The following is a 19,150-nucleotide window of genomic DNA, read 5'->3' on the forward strand; positions in this document are numbered from 1 at the left end:
TCCAACTTCAAATAACCTTCTAATTTCTGTCTGCAAGTTCAGGGATATAATTCATTGAACAGTCTCCTTGTGTGAGCAGCTTGAGTGTTCAACTATTTTCCTGCAGAACCTCTGTTGTAGAAGCTAAATGGCTTTGCAATTACATGTTTCTAAAAGGGGATCAGCACCATAGTGGTTTGGTGAAAATGGACCCTTCTGCTGGCTTTACATATTTGATAAGTAATGGATCATTGCCACGATTGTGACATGCAATTGTTTACTGCAACCAAGGAAGAGATCAATCTGGTCAAATTTACTTTCATTTTCTGTCAGGAACGTTCATTTCCTTTGAATGAAAACATCAAACTACCTATTCCGTACTAAGTTCTGAAAGATACAGTTCATTAAAATCATTTTTCTAACAATCATATTGTTGTGAATGGTCAGCACTATAGACACTGTGGCAATGCCACTGTGTAATTTGGCAGAGGGGCTGAGCGGTTCCAGAAAGCAAATACTTTTAGCAGGATAGAGCTCACTTTGCAGTTCTTTCCAGGTCTTCTGGGTTTGGTTTTGTGATCCTGGAGATTTCAAAGAGACCTGGGAGGGATGAAATCTCCATTCTTGGGTCCGTGCGTTAATAGTGACCAGCACCCAATGACTGTGCACAACCCTTATGAAAAGGTGCTAGCTAGTTTTCAGGGCTCAAACCTGGGAAACAGGAGGACCCCACCCAGGAGTCGTCCTCCTCCTTTACGCACATACGCATGTACATGTGCATGCACATATGCGCATATGTGCGTACAGTTCATCAAAATGTCCATTAGGAATGATGCATTCTGGGAATGCAAATAGTGCACGCACATACGCTCGTATATACGCAATATACAATTTTGCTTGCGTTGTGTGTGAATGAGGCCTTAAGCTATTTGAAGCTAAACCTCACAAAACATGAGCTCCCACAGCCTATGTTTGGTTGTCCCTTTATGAAAGCATTCTGTATTCATGTTTGGATACATTTTGGTAAATAAAAGAATGCTTTGGATTTATGATATAGAAACCCCAGTCCTAAAAAGTTCTCTGTTCAAAAAAGAAAAGTAAGGATATTCGGTGTCATTGATGGAAAGTGTCAGAGGGACACATTCTCTGTCTGTGCTGCCCTTGACAGCCATTTAGATTGACTGTAGTGGGAGAATAGAGACTTTGATTCTTATGGGTAACATAGGCTGACTATTACCATTCTTTTTTCAGAAATCTTTAAAAGCAAGACCCAGTTTATTGCTGTTTTGTAATACTATATGCATAGTAAGCTTTAGTCCTGTAACATTTGTATGCAGCACTGTTAAACAGTTCCTTGCTCTTCTGAAGGTAAGGCCCCAACACATACCGGGCGCCCGTCGTCTTTTGTAAATGTCCTGCTTTCCCCAGTTTGCTGCTATGATTTCTGTTTATAGGTTAAATACTTGTGGCTATGCTGATGCCTGCCCAATCTGGGAAGAAATCCATTGAAATTTCTTCTTGCAAGTGCATTGCCAAAAATAACACTTCTGGTTATTAAAGTCAGCAGTTGTTGCATTAGCTAAGCTTGAAGTGCTTCAGGTTTTGCATGTGCCCACCTTTCTAATTCCATATGCTGGAAACTGAAAGTCAGTATTGTGAGAGCTGAATTGTTTGTTTTTACACTGAACCAGAACACACTTTGTTTTGTGTCTGTAACGCAATACAAATTTAGGTCATTCCTTTTTCTTAAAACTCTTGCAGCTGAAACGTTGCCTTTGGAAGAAAATGATACTCCCAAAGATCCAAGGTACTCGGAGGAGTCCATGGATTCTGCACTCAATGCAATCGACCCTCGCAGTCCTTCCCCTCGAAATGCAGAGTATCGCCCAGGGGGAAACACGCCATCGTTTTATAGGACCTCTCTGCAGCCTGTGACTCCTACCTCAAATAGTGCACCACTGATACGCAGATCATCTTCTAGCTCTGCAGGAAACAGCTGTTACTATGATACTAGCAGGAACCGGATACACAGGAGGATAGAAGGTAAACATTCAGCCTGATCTTCACCTCATCATAAAAACACCAGCGGAATAGTCTGTAACACTAAAATATCTCACAGATGAGTGTTTGTAAGGGGTGGCCTGTGTGTCCTATGGAATCATTAAAAGATTCTAGCCAAGTCTGAATCCATTTATTTTTAATTTGCCCCAGCAATTTTATTTCTTTATTTTTGCAAGCATTTGGATACATTCTTCATGCCACTTTACCTATACAGTTCTCACTATTGTGAGGAAATGTGGTATGTGTCTGCATATATTTAGTTGTACTAGGGGGAAAACCACAACCTCTATTTGTTATGCACAGAGGATGAAACAACATGTACAGAGAACAGACCTCAGATAACAGGAAAATACAGAACTGATGTTATGATTTAGACTTGCACAGGACATACTGTATATCTGCACAATCCTCTATAATACAGTGAGTCATCATTTGCCAGGATTTGCAGTCTGGATGTTGTATAACATGTATTTCACATACACTTGTGTGATAGCCCTATTGAGTCACATTCGCCAGTATTCCTCCATTGGCTGGATATCCTATTCTTGAGCAGATTGTCCAGATTATCCAGCGATAACATTTTCGGTAATTATAGTGCAGCTAGTATTTCATGTGCCAGATCTGATCACTTTGAACCATTTGCCTTCTTAAAACAGTGAATCAGTGGTAACCAAGAAGACTTGATGCACTGCAACATGTTCAGCACACAATATATTCGATAGGTTCGGACAGTGTGTAGGCCACAAAGAACCAGCAAGTTATTGGGAAGCAGTAAAAAAAATGGTACATCACTTTCAAATATATCCCAGCATGCAGGGCATTTGTTGGGTGACCCATGTAGTTTGAGAGAGAACTGTTCAGGTAGGGATTAGAGCCTGCAGTTCTCAGGAGAACAGATTGTTCAGAGATCTTTTGTTGCAAACAAAGAAACATCCGAATGCTCGGAAAAGTAAATATGCTTTTAGATTTAAAAGGTAATGCAAGTATAGCTTGTGGAAACATTATCAGGGTTATTCACAAAAGGGTGAAGAGTTTGGAGAAGGCAGGAAAGGTGAACAATCTAGGACAACATAGCTGAACTGGAAAGTGAGCTGAATTGGAGAATTTTTCCAGTTCAGCTATGTTGTCTTAGATTGGTCACTTCTCATGTATTCCCCCAAACTCTTCACATCAAAATAATTGCTTAGGTGTTCTTTTTCTCTTGTGATTATGAAACTACTGTTTGACAAGCTGTTAGGGTTGTATCTTGTGTTATTTTTAGGGATGCACTGATGCTAGTATCGGTGTCAAAACCAATTATTTGGGTGAGTACTCATACATGCCCAAATGCTCCAATTTTTACCCCCGATACCGGAGCTCTTAGTCGGAGGGAGATTTCCTCTGACCGGCAGTGCTGTGCGGGAACATGGAGGCGGCTTCCTGGCCAATCAGGAAGCCCGGCGGCAGGTAATGACACACCACCCGACTTCCTGATTGGCTGCAAAGCCAGCTATTCAGCAAGGAGCCGGCTTCCCGGTCAATCAGGAAGACAGGTTACAGGTAATGCTCCGGCTTCCTGATTGGCCAGAAAGCCGGCTCCATGTTGATTGGCCGGGAAGCCGGCTTCCTGACCAAACAGCATGGAGCCAGCTTCCTGGGCAATCGAGAAGCTGGGTGGCGGGTAATGACATGCAGCCCAGCTTCCTGATTGCCCAGGAAGCTGGCTCCATGCTAGCACAAGTACCAGTATCGGCGATTACTGAAAGACAAATATCGGTACTCGTACTCTTTACTGCAAAAACCGGTATCGGTGCATCCCTAGATGCTGTGTGTTCTATTAGGCGATTCCAGTTCTCAGCAAAGTGTAAGTGAAGATAGTGAACATTTATGGATCTCTGGTAGAGTTTATTTGAATGCAATGCAGTGAAAGCCACTGCACATGGCCACAGGGTACTGCAGCAAGTGCAAAATAAATAACCTAAAATGGGCCTTTACCTGGCATCCTGTTTGACCGGGAAGCCGGCTCCATTCTGTTTGGCTGGGAGGCCAGCTCCATTCTGTTTGACCGGGAAGCCGGCTTCCCAGGCAATCAAGAACCCGGTTGGCAGGTAATGACATGCTGCCTGGCGTCCTGATTGGCCGGGAAGCCGGCTCCTGCTAGCGGAAGTAACGGTACTCTGTATTGGGGAGTACCGAAATAGTCGATACTCATACGGAAACATTTCTGTGAACATGTATTCTATTATAGCACATACATTGAGCCTAAAATAACAACTAGCAGTATTCAGAGTTCAGCAGGTGAGAGTGTTTGGCACTATATATTTACAGATGCATTCTGATTGAAAATATAATGAATAATATTCTATTATAGATTAGAAGAGGCTGTAATGTCTCACTGATATTATATACTAGGAAATACTTCCCCCTAAAATCATTGGTTTTGGGAGCATTTCAGCTCTTATATATATATATATATATATATATATGTGCAAATTATTATTATACAGGATTTTTATAGCGCCAACAGTTTCTGCTATTTTATATATTTTGGTGTCTTGCCATTTGAATGTTTGTTTGGCTAACGCTTAATACTATTACAATCTGTCTCCTTAGCTGCAAGTTCAACCACTGGACCAGAGCTATGCTCTTCTGAACGGGAATCCTCAAGAACACATAGCAAAGATCCATCCACCTGGTCTGTGGATGAAGTTATACGCTACGTAAAAGAAGCAGATCCACAAGCATTGGCTCCTCATGCTGAACTCTTCCGGAGACACGTAGGCATAGTTCTTTTCACAAACATCTAGCCGTTATTAGAGCATTCCATGATTGCAGACATGCTTCAGGGCTGAGGTTGGGTAACCAGACAGGTAGGGTGATTTGGCCCAATCGGCACCAAAAAGCCCTCCTTATGTACTGCCTTCTGAAAACAGCCAGTATTCACATGACATCACTTCCTTCATAGATCCAATGAAGTAAACGCTAGCAATAAACTTCTCTTATTTGCTCCTTTTTGGTCAGCAAAATATACCATTGAAACAGTTTTCTGATATTTGTTTGTTAAAAAAAACCCAAAAACTGCTAATCATGTCAGAAATCCTGCAACTTATAACTTCCTGTTCTTCATGGATAAAGTGCAGTACAGTAGGCATTGTCACCCTACTATAGGAAGTGTGTTTCTGGAAAATAAAACTAATGCAGCCAACACTTCTAAGGACTGTTGCGCTTTAGTATATTCCATTTTTGTTCTTGGGTTCAGCTATGCTTTAATCTTCAGTTCTGTTTACATTAACCACTGCAGGACCATAGGATGTACCTGTACGTCCTGGATTTGAAGTGGTTATCCTAAGATCATGGCATGCTGCTGTCATTGGTGTAATTTTTTTACAGCCGCCTGATCACTTGTACACACCTCAGAACGTGACACCCCTCCTCATGGTTTTTGGGCTCTTCTGGGAGGCCCGGGAACACAGCAAACCGTGGCAGGCAGGAGCAGACTGAATGTCCATTCCCGGTTCTGCTCTGTGATCAGTGAAGCAGGAAGCGCTGTGCTCTCAGCACTTCCTCCTTCAGGGCTTGTTCGGACCATGTCCAGACCAGAACAGTTTGTTCCCGGTCCAAAAAAGTATCCCAATTTATCCCTATAGTATTCATAGGCTCGGTTCACACCAACACAGTCCGTTCTGGTCCAGACAAAAAAATACTGCTAATACTCCCGCGTGTGCGCGGGGGCCGCTAATCGAGCCCCCGGCTTCGTTTGCGGCCTTCTCGGAGGCCGCGGCCGCCATGTTTGTTGTGGGCGCGTGCGCCCTCTTCGTGACGTCACTTCCAGTGCGCCACTTCCCGGTCCCCGTAACAGAGCGTCACCCAATTGAGGGATCGTGGTCTCTCGGATGCGGTTATCTCTACGATGTTGCGGGCTCGCAAGCCTGTGTCCCGACGGATTTACTATCGAACTTGGAAGGCTTTTTTTGCATGGTGTGAGTCGGTAGGATTTTCGCCTCAAACCGGCAGGGGCCGCCCCTAGGCTGTGATTGGTCTTTAGTTTTGTGCCTAGCGTCCTTATCCTGCAGGTGGCGATATTACCCTACAGTACAGGATCTCCGATCTGTTCCCTGTGTCCTTCAATGAACGGAGAGAAAAGGATTTTACGGTGAGTACCAAAATCCTATTTTCTCTGGTCTGGAACGCATGGAAATGCATCACAGGCGCATGCAAATGCACTGGACTGCACCTGAAAGCCCATTTTAAGCTAAAAATTGCTGCAGCAATGAACTGTGATTGCAGATCTGTTCTGGACATGGTGTGAAAAAGCCCTGGCTAAAGTTTAAGTTACACAGGCATCTGTATTCGAGGGCAGGGGAGACATAGGAGTCTAATAGAACCCTAATGTCTCCATAAAGAGAACACCTCCAAAATGCGATCACTTGTTTGATATTGTGATAGCAATAAAGTTAAGTGGAAGAAAAAATTAAAAGTTTTTTTTAAAATAGTGGTAAAAATGAAAACATCTGCCTGCAAATGAACACATGCATACGGGGAATACACATGTATGTAAATGGTGATTGCGCCACAGACATTAGGTATCCCTGTGAACAGTGTGAGAGTTAGAATTCTAGGGCCAGAATTCAGAGTTGACTCTAAACTGATGAGCAGTAAAGGCTTTTAAAGCGTGGTCTATGGACAATTTTGAGTACCATAGTTTTTCACTATTGCACCGGTCTGTGCAATCTTAAGATGGTGCAGATGCAGTGGCAATTGCTTACCGCGGGCAACTGATCGGTGTGATTAGGTTATTTGATCTGGCCATTTTTAAGGCATATTGGTCCTTTCAGTGCTATTTGTGATAGAGATACTGTATGTGATCCTTCTTTGTGACACTGCGGTGCTTGAGTTTTTCCGCTGTTGGCCATGTGACACTGTCCATTTCAGTTTAACCCCTTCACGACTGACGACGTACAGTGTACGTCGATAGCATCGGGGTTGTTTAAACAGACTCGCTGCCGGGACTCTGTTCAAACTTGTAAAGCCGGCTGTCGGCTTTACAATAGAAGGGATTCTGGCGACTCAGCTGTCGCTAGATCGCTTCTATGGCCTGGTGAAGGGAGTGTCTTTTGGACCCCCAGCATCACCTTAAAGAGTACCTGTCACCACCATCTGCTATCACATGGGGGGCTTGTAAGTCCCCCCCCCCATGTGATAGCAATCAAAGTAAAGTAAAAAAAACAAAAAAAAAAACTTTTTAAAATTAAATAAAATAAATCTAAAAATAATTGTAAAGTCCCCTGCGAGCACGCGTATCGCCACGTAAACACACGTCTACGTATGAAAACGACGAACGTGCTACACATGTTGGGTATATCGCCACGCACGCTGGAGTGAGAGCAATAATTCTAGGGCCAGTATTTTTAGGTATCTCTAAATTGATGACCTGTGGGGGCTTTTAAAGCGTCGACTATGGACTTTTTGGGGTACTGGTTTGTCGTCGTTTCACAGACGCACACAATTTTTAACCTGGGCATGTTGGGTATCGTTTTACTCGTTGTAATCTCATATTTTATATTTTATTAAAAAAATGGGTAATTTATTGTGTTTTGGGGCATTTAAGTGCATTTTCAGTAAATTTTGGGGTTTGATAAGGAGTTGCGCTAATATCGTGCAACATAAAAATTTGTAACTGCCGCCATTTTATTCTATAGGGTCTTGGCTTTCAGAAAATATATAATGTTTGGAGGGTTTTAAGTAATTTTCAGGCCTAAAATGTGGAATATAACATGGGTGCAAAAAATGAAAAAAAGGCCTCAGTCATGAAGGGGTTAAAATTAAAGAAGGCCGCTAAGAATAAATCAGCATGTTTATCTAGACTGAGCAGGTTCTTTGTCAGACAGTTAATCCTGGCCATCTTCCAGACAGATTTCATACATCATGACATCCTGTCTACTACCCAATATTGTTGGTGACATCCTAGAATATGTCACCCTTGGGTTATTTTGTAGTTCTTTATTAAGATCTCGCAGTAGGGCTTCTTAATTGGCTTTATTCTTTCTCCAGGAAATTGATGGCTCTGCATTCCTCTTACTTCGAAGCGATATGATTATGAAGTACATGGGTCTGAAGCTTGGCCCAGCCTTGAAACTATGCTATCATATTGAAAAACTGAAACAAGGAAAGTATTGACAGACTCGGCACAAACAGCACTTGTCCATTGGATTTACCTCAAAGTTTGCTCTACCTATCATCTCTATGACAAAGCTTACAAATGCTACAAATACCTCCTGCGGAAATTCAGTGTCTACACTTCAGTATTCATTTTGTGGTGCTTGTAAATTGTCAGGAGGACACATCTCTGAATTTGTGAGTACTAAACGATGCAATCCATTTGCTGATAGACTTTTTCCGGAGTTATTTTTATATGACCAAATTGCTAAATCCCAAAGCAGCATGCATTGTGGAGGTGAAGGGAAACTACAGATGCAATGTTTCAGAAGGCATCGCTTGACTTCAAGCCTCACAAAACAGAACTTGCTTTGCAGGTCCATTGCATCTGACGGAGGGGTACTTTAATATGTTTCTGAGAACAGACCTTACAGTCTGGAACAATACTATGAGCTCTTAATGGAAACTGTATGGGATTACAGTTCTGGTGTAGCATTCATTTTATTTATTCATTTGTTTTCAAGAGGGGGATCCTCTGCTACCGTGTTTGTTATCGGATTACTATGTTCTTTTAGTTTTACTATATTTGAAGAATAGAAGTCTTTGGTTAGATCCTTGCCTGTGATGACAATGTACACAATGCTATTCCTATCTCTACCGCTAGTGGCAGGAGCCATGTTTCTAAATGATTCGACTGACAGGCAGACTTTTGGCTTCTTCTTGCTTACACTTAATACCAATGGCACGAGAGACCTGCCAGCTAATGGTAATGTGGTACATTAAAGCCCCAATGCAGTTGTATGCAGCAGGAAGAATAGACATACATGCTAGGTGTCAACATCATCTTCTGCATACAAATCAGCATTAGCATTCAGCAGATCTGAACACAAGTTCTGGTCTGGTGTTATCATTAACAGCTTCACAGGACATACTACATGACTACAGTATAACTGATCTGGCTGAAGCCTTTATTCAGAGGTATCCCATTGTACTCCAAACCAATGGGTGCTGAAATGGCCAATGGATGGCGCTGCAAGACTAAAGGAGAGGAGTTCACCAGCACACAGAGGTCCACTTCATTGATCCGTCTTTTATTGACATTTAGATAAACATAGTGTCATAAGCAAATGCAACGTTTTGGAACCACGTGTGGTCCCTTCATCAGGCAAAACAATGTGTCACATGAAGGGCATGTGGTTCCAAAATGTTGCATTTGCTTGTGACACCATGTTTATCTAAATGTCAATAAAAGGTGAATGGCTAAAGCCAGTGACTTGGAGGAGACATGATTTTAAATGTCAGTGTCACAGGACTGAAAGTTAAGGTGCACACACACAAGACGACTATCTGACAGATTTTCTAAAGATTGAATCGCGTGGGCCAGGTTTTTTTTGTCCTGGCTTGTTAAGGATCTTCCAGACCTTGAGAGGGAGATCTCCATATGTGGCCTACCATAGTTGTGATAGGACTTCACTGGTTTTATGTGGGTCACCTGAAGCTATAATGGGCAGATTTGCCATTTATACCTATAGAGGTATTAAACCAGATTCAGGTGACAATAGTATAAGTGAGCTCTGGGAATGCGGCAACAAAAATTACGTGATATATCCCCTTCAACCTCCCATGGTGCACTTCATAACCCAACAAGTGATTGAATTGTGCTCTGCTTCACCAAATCTCCAGAAAATCTCATTGTATAAAGAACACAAATTACTCCCACAGTCCAATTATACCTAGTTGCACACAATAGCCTTGTTTGTCAGTCTAGATAACTAGATTTTTTTTATAGATCCAGCCATAGCACACTTAAAAGACAGGTTTGCTTTATAATAAAGACTCCCCAGCATACCCTCCCAAATCTTGCCTGCACAGTTGCTTCCTATAAGCTTGAATGGACTGAACCTATACCCTTGAAATAAGGCCGTAATCAAGTCGTAAGGCAAGGTTTCTACACAACACCTCTGGGCTGTCGAAAAAAAGAGGTTGGGGGTATACCTTAACATAGATTGGGAAGAGGGGGAGATATATTCTAAAGTGATGCTGTCCTTACACAAAACACTTACATTGCATATGCCACAACATTGCCTGCACATCAGTTGTATTGAGCACCTTGGTTTCCCTGGATCTTGACGTGCTGCGTTGTGCAATTATTGACCCAGCACTCCTGGCCAAAGCTTAGACCTCCTAAGTCTCACTATTGGTCCACCACTAGCCAATATTAAGGCTCAGGAGGCAGATGTGGGATGCTCTCAGCAAGGGAAGCTGGCTTAATATTTGCATACTACAGCAGCTCAGGATTCAGAATAACAAGGGTGCAAAGCAGAACTAACCTGATGTGCAGGTAGAGTTTGCTGCGTGGTGCCAGGTACAATTTAAGTTGTTTTCTTGACTCAAGGTCAGCTGTAAAGTTTATTTGTTGTATGGGGCACCTTTTATGTAGCTCATGGCTGATCACCATTAAGGGATGGTGGTAAAATAATTTTTATTTTAGTACATAGAAGTATTCCGATACGTATTTCCTGCAAACACCTTCATCACAAGGGAACATTCCATTTACCGATAGGGATCAAGGAACTCTCTTTATTAGCTATAGTTTGTGTTTTAGAACAATATCCAGGTTTACAGCTGTCTTATGATGACAGTGTTTTCTTCTTTTTAAGCTGCGTTTTGGCAAGTGTGTGCTGTCTTTCTGTTTTAATGTTTGCATAATGTGCTGCCTTATGTTCAGTGAGAGCTTTTCATTTCCTTTTTTATTTTCTGACTCCGTGGAGCTGGCAAGAACACATTTCAAACCCATTACCAAATCACCTAAGGGAAAACCAATATTGAAAAAAAGGGTAGCAATAACTTGTACAGTTCTAGATTTTCTCAGATACATTGTGTATGTTGAACTGCTAATGCATTCAATGTGCAAACCGGTTTTGTTGTTTTAGTCAATAGTTCACTGTTCTATGCAATATTGTAATGTGTCAAAGCTAAATACAATGTATAAAATGTACATGTCATATTTTCTTCTCCTGAGAGTGGGAGTATTTTTTCATTATAACAGAGACATTTAATTGTTATCACATTTAAAGGGCACTGTCACCCAAAGACAGATATGTTAGTCTTGGGGGGGGCAGATCGGTCACCAACAGGCTTCTTCAAATCCTTAGGGACCCTGGAAGGAAGCTCTCCCACCAGAAGATTCGGCACATTGATTGGTATTATGTTGCGTAGTCGTCACTCACTTATAACTGGATTACACATAAAATACACATAGAAAACACTGATCTGGGTGACCCCCCATTACGTAACATAAAGCTGACCAGCCTATAATATGGCTGCAGATGGGACATGCAAAGTGAAACCTTACCTGTGGCATCCTCAAAAGTCCCAAGAAACCGGAAGGTAGATAAACCTACCGACCTCAACCCAAAACTGGGGGATGAAAAACCAACCAATCAACTTACATGCAGCAATGCTTTTCTCAGCTACATGAATTAGGGTGTTACTGCCAAACAAAAGTTCTACATCAGGGACAAGAATGTACACTGCATTTAAGTAGAGGAATGAATGTAATTCACAGTGCAGCTTGGGACAGACAGTTCTCATAAGAAATCTGCAGTGTTCACAGGAAATATTCGGTTTCCTACTGGCTTTTCTATATGTACATAGAAATGTTATAAATGTATACCTAAAAACCATTAGGTGAAATGTGTATTTTCTACAAATTGCTTGGAAGGAAAAACTTATGTTTAGTTGTTTCTCAGGTTCCAGCATATGTCAGTTTCTAAAGTGTACAACTTTTACACAATTTACAAATGTCACAATCATTAACCCTTACAACTGTGTTTATATCATTTTTTATATAAAGATTGTTTCTAAGCTTTGTATTGTATTTAACCTGAGAACTGAATGAGGTTTAAACTTGCTCTGCCATTCGTGTTGGGACCTTTTTATTTTATTTTTTTGTAGAGAAATAAATAATAAAGATGCACTTGCATAACTGGAAGCATGGTTTTGGACATTCCTGATTACAGACGGTTAAGAGACATCTACAGCAATGTAGTGTCTGCATTTTATTGGACTGTTTTTAGCTTTGATTACGGCACACTTTCACCGTGGCATTGTTTCAATAAGCATATGCAATGTCACAACATTTATTTCCGTCCAGAGTTGCATTCATTTTTCACCAAGATCTTGTAGTGATCATGGGAGAGCCAGACCACTGTGTAAAGTCTTCTTCTCTAGCACATCCCAAAGATTCTCAATAGAGTTATGGTCTGTGGTGGCCAATCCATATGTGAAAATGATGTCTCATGCTCCCAGAACTACTCTTTCACAATCTGAGCCCAACAAATCCTGTCATTGTCACCTTGGAATATGCCCGTGCTATTAGGGAAGACTGTGCCATCAGGCAGGTGACTTTGAAAACTAAAGGGGCACGTCTGCACACACTCTCTCCTGCATCCCATAATGCAGTGCTGGGTGCCTGAGCAACTTTCTGTCAGGCCCTTGTACAGACACATTCCTCAAACGTACCTGTTTGTATTTTGTAACTCATAACTTATTTTCATGAGCTACTCTTTAGAGCTGCCCCCTTCCTCTGGAATTCTGTTATTAATGAGTTACTCCCACTTTTCACACATTTACACAGGTTCTGAAAATTGCCTGACAGGCGCAGGCATGACTCCCAGAGACTTGATGAGATTTACAGTTTCACCACAGCTGGAGTGCCAATGTTGCCCACCCCGGGCATAGCGGCAATAATTTGTACTAAAACCAGTAATACAGGAACATGTCCTTGTGTTGAAAACCACGAATAGCCCAGCAGGATCAACTTTAAATAAATAAAGGAAGACCCATTGAAGATATACTACAGTAGTTACTACTACTTCAGTAGTTGAGAATGTTCCCTCAATAATTTGTGTGAATATTCACTTAAATTATCCAATCATATGCAGATAAAATAAGTCGTAAGCAGACCTTTACCACCTTTGACTAAGAACCACATCAGTATATGGCTCTGCATGCTGATATGAAATAATCTTACATAAAATGTTTTCCCACTTCTTGGTCCACTTTGGCACAAATGAGATAATTGTGCCTAAGTGTTGCATTCTGGGAAGGTTACATCAGCAGAGTTCCAGGAAGTAAAAGGCGAGCTAGTAATCTGCCCTTAGTTAACATGCCCACTGTCAGAAGACTGGGGAAGAAAAGAGAAACAAGGTATGTAAAGAATACAAAGTCTGCAATTATCTAGAAGTATGTGTTTGTAGATTGTCATTACTAAACATTTCTAAAGGTGTGTTTGTTGTTGTTTTGAAGATATGGGTAAAGGTCGACTTTAATGCAATGTGAAGCGTTCTGGATTTGTGAATGGGCCACTGCTCAATCTTTAGTTGTAATATATTTTTAATGTTTAGGTTGTAGAATCCGAAAACTAAACGTATTTTGTGGACTATGCACTTGTTAATGGAGTCAGATACAATAACACAAACAAAAATGACACTTCTAACTGCCCTAGTAGGCAGATCTACAGACAGGTATACATTAATGCATCTGTACATTTTTGTTTTTTTAAATGATAGCAGTGTAGTTACCTGAATAGGTGTCAGCCATCTTTTTCTTCTCTGTACTGCACAGCTAAGACTGGGAGAGGAAGCAGCAGCACAAGAAGCCAGGCAGTTGTGCTGCAGTAATCATGTGCTAACCAAGGATTTGCTGAGGGCATAGAGAAAGCAGATAGATGAGCTCATCAGTGTGCTGCTTCTTCCTTCACTGTCTAGTCACAGGCTGGAGGTGGGACAAGACTTGTGTTACTTAAAGTGGACCTTTACCCCCTTTCACTAAAAATCACCTCAGCATGCATCTCTGCATGCTCATATGAAATCTTACATTCCTCAAATAAACATGATTGTATTTTTACATACAATTTATTGTTTTTCCACTTCCTGGCCCACTTTGGCACAAATGATGTAATTGTGCCCAAGCATTGCATCCTGGGAAGGTTACATCAGCAGAGCATTGCTGGCAAACCTCATCTGTAATCTCATGAGATCTAAGGGAAAGGCATTTTCCTCCCCTGAGATGATGTGCATGGTCACATGTCTAGTCATATGTGCCAGAGTTCCAGGAAGTAAAGGGAGATCTAGTAATCTGCCCTTAGTAAACATGGCCACTGTCAGAAGACATTTCTAAAGGTGTGTTTGTTGTTATTTTAAAGATTTAGGTAAAGGTCCGATATAAATGCAGCAGAAAAAAATTGAGTCTCCTGTCCTGCCAGGCACGACTCTGCTGTTTTGCAGAGCTCAATGTAAATCTTGGGGTACAAATCCTTTTCCAGGTAAAACAACTCCCTTATATCTGTATATTTGCCTGCTTGGCTGGAGTTCAGCTTTAAACACAGAATAATAATAATCACCACCAGTGTCACCTTTGTATCAGATGAATGAATGAAATAGTACTGAACACAGGCCTTGAGTTACATACAGTCTATACGTTCCATAATACCAGGCTACTTTCAGACCCATCTTATCGGCATAAGGTGAATATATAAATGGTTGTTAGTGCGTTTCATCTCTTTCATAAATACAGAAAGCCCAAAAGTCCTGCACTAAATGTGACCAATTGTTTGTGCAATACGTCATCCACAATGGACACAGAAAAGTAAATCATTGACACATACAAGTATTTATTTAAATACGCAATGCTGCTAATAATAATAAATACAGCATATGGGCAAATCTTGGCAATAAAACAGTTTTGGCCAGTCAAGCACTCAAGTAAAAGCTTCATAAAATGTGCGATCTCCTTAAAAATACATTATTTTATGACCTTTGCCAATACAAGTGACAAAAATGTCCCAGTTTACGGACTATTTACATTTTCATGGTTTCCCACTGTTTCCCATCTCACATATAATAAATTACAAAGATACATTAAAGGCAAATGGATCCACTCAGTAATTGTTTGCTGTCCCTCGTGTGGCACCTTTACAAACTGTTATGTAACAGATTTTAGAAAGGCAAAAGGATCTTTTGATTCTAACTTTTCAGAGCAAATACCTCCATTTATACGGCCAGCATTTGTTTTTATTTGTAAAAGTTGTTTTTGCAGTAATCTTTTTCTGGCAGGAATATATATATATAAAAAAACAAAAAAGTCCACTCAGAGGAGTAGAGTGGGTTGAGGTAAGACTGGTTTACAAATCTCACACTCTGATACGGTCTTCTACAGCCTCACACAGAGCAGTTCTTGGGTCTCTCTTTTTATGCCCTTTTCATCACCTCTGCTTGGGTTTAGACCCACAGAAGCCGAGAGGAATTTCCAGAACCCAGAAAAAGACGCTGCCTAGATGTCAAGGTATCCTGTGCAGGACTGTAGAATTCATTGTCACTGGATCAGGACACAGAGGTATGATTTTTCAACTTTACACACATACAGCATCACCACCTTCCAGTCATACCCATCAAATGGACAACTTTGAATTGGTTTTAACCTGTCCAATGAGGCCGATCCTATTTCCTAGGAAAGAAAGCGGCTAGTCTTTGTTTTTTGATTGGGAGAATGTGTATTTCCTGTGAATTCACTTTCTTTAATTTAACACTTCTGTTCTTTACTGGTTTCCTTAATGCATCAGCATTCTCCTTTACTTCTGCCTGAGTCTTCACGTCGTAGCCCTGTACTGAAGAGTCCTGTGGTAAATCTCTCTTAAAAGAAAAGTTTTTTGTAGACACACCGGAAAGCCCTTTGATTTTGCCACAGAATATGGCAGGTACAGCATCTTTTACAGAAACAATGACTTTTGCTGTTTGGGAGCCACTCACAAGCTCTATGTTGTTGGTGGTGGTTTTGGGCTCATAGCTACCTCTGTTGCTTTGTTCAGAAGACCATTTCTGCTGTCTTATAAGTTCACTAGAATTAGCGCAGATGACTCGGGTATCTTTCGGTGCTAACTCATGATGCACAAGGGTGGGATTTAGTGTTGTCGTGGTAGGGAAGTTCTTACCAACAGAAGGGCTTGAAGAGTCACTGATCTGCCCACACAACACAGATGTTCCATTCTGAGCACTTGTATTAACACATCTTTTGTACACCGGGAGTGAAAGGTCTAAAACGCCTTCTTCCTCTACCACTTGGTTATTCATACTACTCACATCATTGTTTGTGACCGGTGTTTCGGTTTTCAGTGAAAGATCCAATGCTTCGTTTTCATTGTTCATTTTGATGACAGAGTGCCGATGGAATTGTGCAAGCTCTGGCTTTCCTGTTGATTCAAAAGGTTTGATGTCTTCTTTCTCCATTGGGGTCTGTGTGCTTTTGCAGCTCTTTGGGATTTCCACTGTTGTTTTTTGATGGTCTGCATTCTCTGTACATTCAGTCTGTGGCACTGGTATAGGGATTGGGATCGGTAAAGGTATTGGCACTGGCAATGGGACAATAACTGGATAGGGTACCAGGAGAGTGGCAGGAGGAACTAGTGGTGATAAAGGTGAGCTAAAGGCTTGCGGTGGAATAGTGTGGACATTGGTAGAAGCATAATCCGAAGATATATGACAAGGGGAAGGAGTGCCTAAATTGTTTGGTGATGGAAAGAAATCTTGCAGCACAGCTGAAAAACCTGGAGTTTGGAAAACAGGTGGCAGAACAGTATCTTGCATTGTGCTAGAAGTCTTCTCATCAAGAATTTGAGGCTGACCAACTGTAGCAGCAGTTCCAGGAAAAAGATGGTTCTGAATTGTAGTGCCCAGGTATGGAGAGCCTTGCGGCAATACCAGAGGAGAGTTCAAGTGCTGAAAAACGTGTTGCTCCAAAAGCACGGGCAATGGGACAGGACCTTGTGTGGTGATAACATATGGTGGGCTGCTGTTGCTAGTACCTACCTGAGGTGGCGTACCACCCGCAACTTGCCAGTGTATTGGAAGCACAACAGGGCTTTCTCCAAGGCAAATGGGCTGAAGCACAGTTGCGGCCATTTTTAGTGCTACTCCACTCTGGGAGTCTGTGGATGGGCTGAGGACAGGGGCTGCTGGAACAGTTACCAGAGGAGAAAGAGCTTTTTTCATCAGACCAGATGGATTAATATTCCAAGCTTCTGCGGTAATAAGTTGAGCAACCCCATTCTCAAGTTTGTTTGAGATAGAGGTAGGAGTGCTATTTAAGTCAACCTGTAGTTCTGGTGATTCCTTATAGAGTTCCTCCATCTTTCCAGCAAATAATTTTGGGCCACGTGTTACTTGCTTTTACATGCCCTGGTTGAATTTATTGGCCACTTAACCTGTGCAGCAGCATACATACAATAGCATCTTCATAGCCTGGGAAAAAAAAGAACAAAACAGTCTGATTACATCACAACTATTTGCATGGCTAATCTCTCAAGATTCTAAGGATGTGATTTAAAGGAATTCACATGACAAGGTAAGAGGATGCTCTAAACTTGACCACGCACTGTTATATTTTTTGTTTCAAACGGTGGGCTGAACGGAAAAAAAGAAAAAGATTAATTCATCCTGAAGGAGACAAGTCTCCTCCTGGACTATGGTATTCTGTCAGAATACCTGATTGGCTGCCGTCGCTGTTCACCCGAACAGTGCCACCCACCAAGCAAATTTCTTCAGATCCAGCTGAAATTCTCAGTGTATGGCCAGCTTTTAAACTCTTCCACCATTGCAGGCATCTTATTTAGTTGTTATTGGTATTTACTGTAAATAGCATGACAAAGTCGTGATTGGACGACGGCGGACCGTAGTGTGCGGCCGCCGGATACCTTACACCGGCGCCCGCAACTTCCACACAGGGTCACCGCTGCCGCCCGTCGGCGCTCAGGCCGCCCCGAGGCCGGGCCTCGGTGGCCTTGTGGGAAATCCGGGCCTGCATACAAGGACAATTTAGACCAGAGCCAATTAACCTTTCAGCACGTCTTTGGAATCTTGAAGGAATAACTATAAAACACGTTATTAAAAGTAAGACAGTTGATCTCTCATGAAGTAAGACAGTTGTCTCAGAAGCCTCTGATCAAAGCAGCCACTCCCCTAATTGCAGGCTACATATCGGTACTGGTTACCAAGTGACTTGTATATTATCTGTGAGTCAGGGATTTCCAAGGAAAGGACATATGTAGGCTGTCATTGCTAACATCCTCCTGAAAATACTAGCTTACAGGATGTTTCTGGATGCAATGATTTTAGTCACTCACCCAGGAAAAGTATGCAATAAGTAAAGTCAGAATTCATGATCTTCACTAAGAATTCACTGGTTCACTAAGCAACCTAAAAAATCAGAACGACAGGCAGGCAGCTAGCACTTCCAAAATGAGGTTCAGAAAGAGCAGGCCCTGTATCTTTCTCTTAACAGGTTTACTTTGTTACCATGTACTTTTTTTTTTTATACACTTCTCTCTGCATATCAACATTTCAGTTGTATCCCTTTGGATTTCAAAGTATGAAGATTTAAGCATTGAGTCTTTAACTGCACAAAATAAATGTAATTTAGTAAAAACTGCTTCCAGTAGGAATTGTTAATGAAACTGGAATAAAAGACCTATACGGACTGCCATAATGACCTCTTTCTGAAAGTGGAAGTTGTCTGACTGTCATACTGATCCTCTAACCTCTACTTTCTAAATTATGGTCTCAAAAGAGAACCTTTTATTTGCCAAAGTTCTCTTTAGGGTAACAGAAGGACATTTACTTATGTCCTCCTGACCCAAAACTCAGCATATCGCAGGCTATTGCTTGCTATATGCAGGCAGTACAGAGCCGAGCTGCGCTGTGACAGATCCCGACAATATTGTCAGTATCCTCCCCGCTGCCTGATTGACAGCTAGCTCTGCCTCTCTAGAGGCAGAGCCAGCTGTGCCCACCCCCTCCCTTCTGTTCCTCCAGTCAGCGCAGGAGGAATAGTGACGGTCACCACTCTCTGCAGGGAGAAGATTGAGAATTGAGCGGTCAGTGGTATGTGATCGCTCAATTCTTGATCTATAGAGCTGATG

General features: G+C 41.7%; 2 protein-coding genes across 2 annotated transcripts in view; one reads left to right on the forward strand and one right to left on the reverse strand.

The window, feature by feature from the left end:
- The window catches only part of SCML2 (sex comb on midleg-like 2 (Drosophila)), a 60,321-nt gene extending 52,011 nt beyond the window's left edge, over positions 1–8,310 (forward strand). Inside the window, exons 11-13 of the mRNA XM_018561713.1 lie at positions 1,741–2,022; positions 4,633–4,796; positions 8,071–8,310. Coding sequence (XP_018417215.1) covers positions 1,741–2,022; positions 4,633–4,796; positions 8,071–8,196 — 572 coding nt within the window. The 3' untranslated portion in view covers positions 8,197–8,310. The remainder of the gene's footprint in view (positions 1–1,740; positions 2,023–4,632; positions 4,797–8,070) is intronic.
- A 7,203-nt stretch (positions 8,311–15,513) lies between these two features.
- Positions 15,514–17,465, reverse strand: RAI2 (retinoic acid induced 2). Its single transcript, XM_018561712.1, has one exon. It carries the CDS (start codon positions 17,361–17,363, stop codon positions 15,678–15,680), a length of 1,686 nt encoding a protein of 561 aa, XP_018417214.1. The 5' UTR covers positions 17,364–17,465; the 3' UTR covers positions 15,514–15,677.
- Between the last annotated feature and the right edge of the window lie 1,685 nt (positions 17,466–19,150).

The sequence above is a fragment of the Nanorana parkeri genome, unplaced genomic scaffold (genome assembly GCF_000935625.1).
Source record: "Nanorana parkeri isolate BGI_ZX_2015 unplaced genomic scaffold, ASM93562v1 scaffold539, whole genome shotgun sequence".
In the NCBI taxonomy this organism is placed as follows: Eukaryota; Metazoa; Chordata; class Amphibia; order Anura; family Dicroglossidae; genus Nanorana; species Nanorana parkeri.

Bases quoted from the DNA above. Each gene is read 5' to 3' on its own strand.
- RAI2 (XM_018561712.1), bottom strand. From the start codon at position 17,363: ATGGAGGAACTCTATAAGGAATCACCAGAACTACAGGTTGACTTAAAT.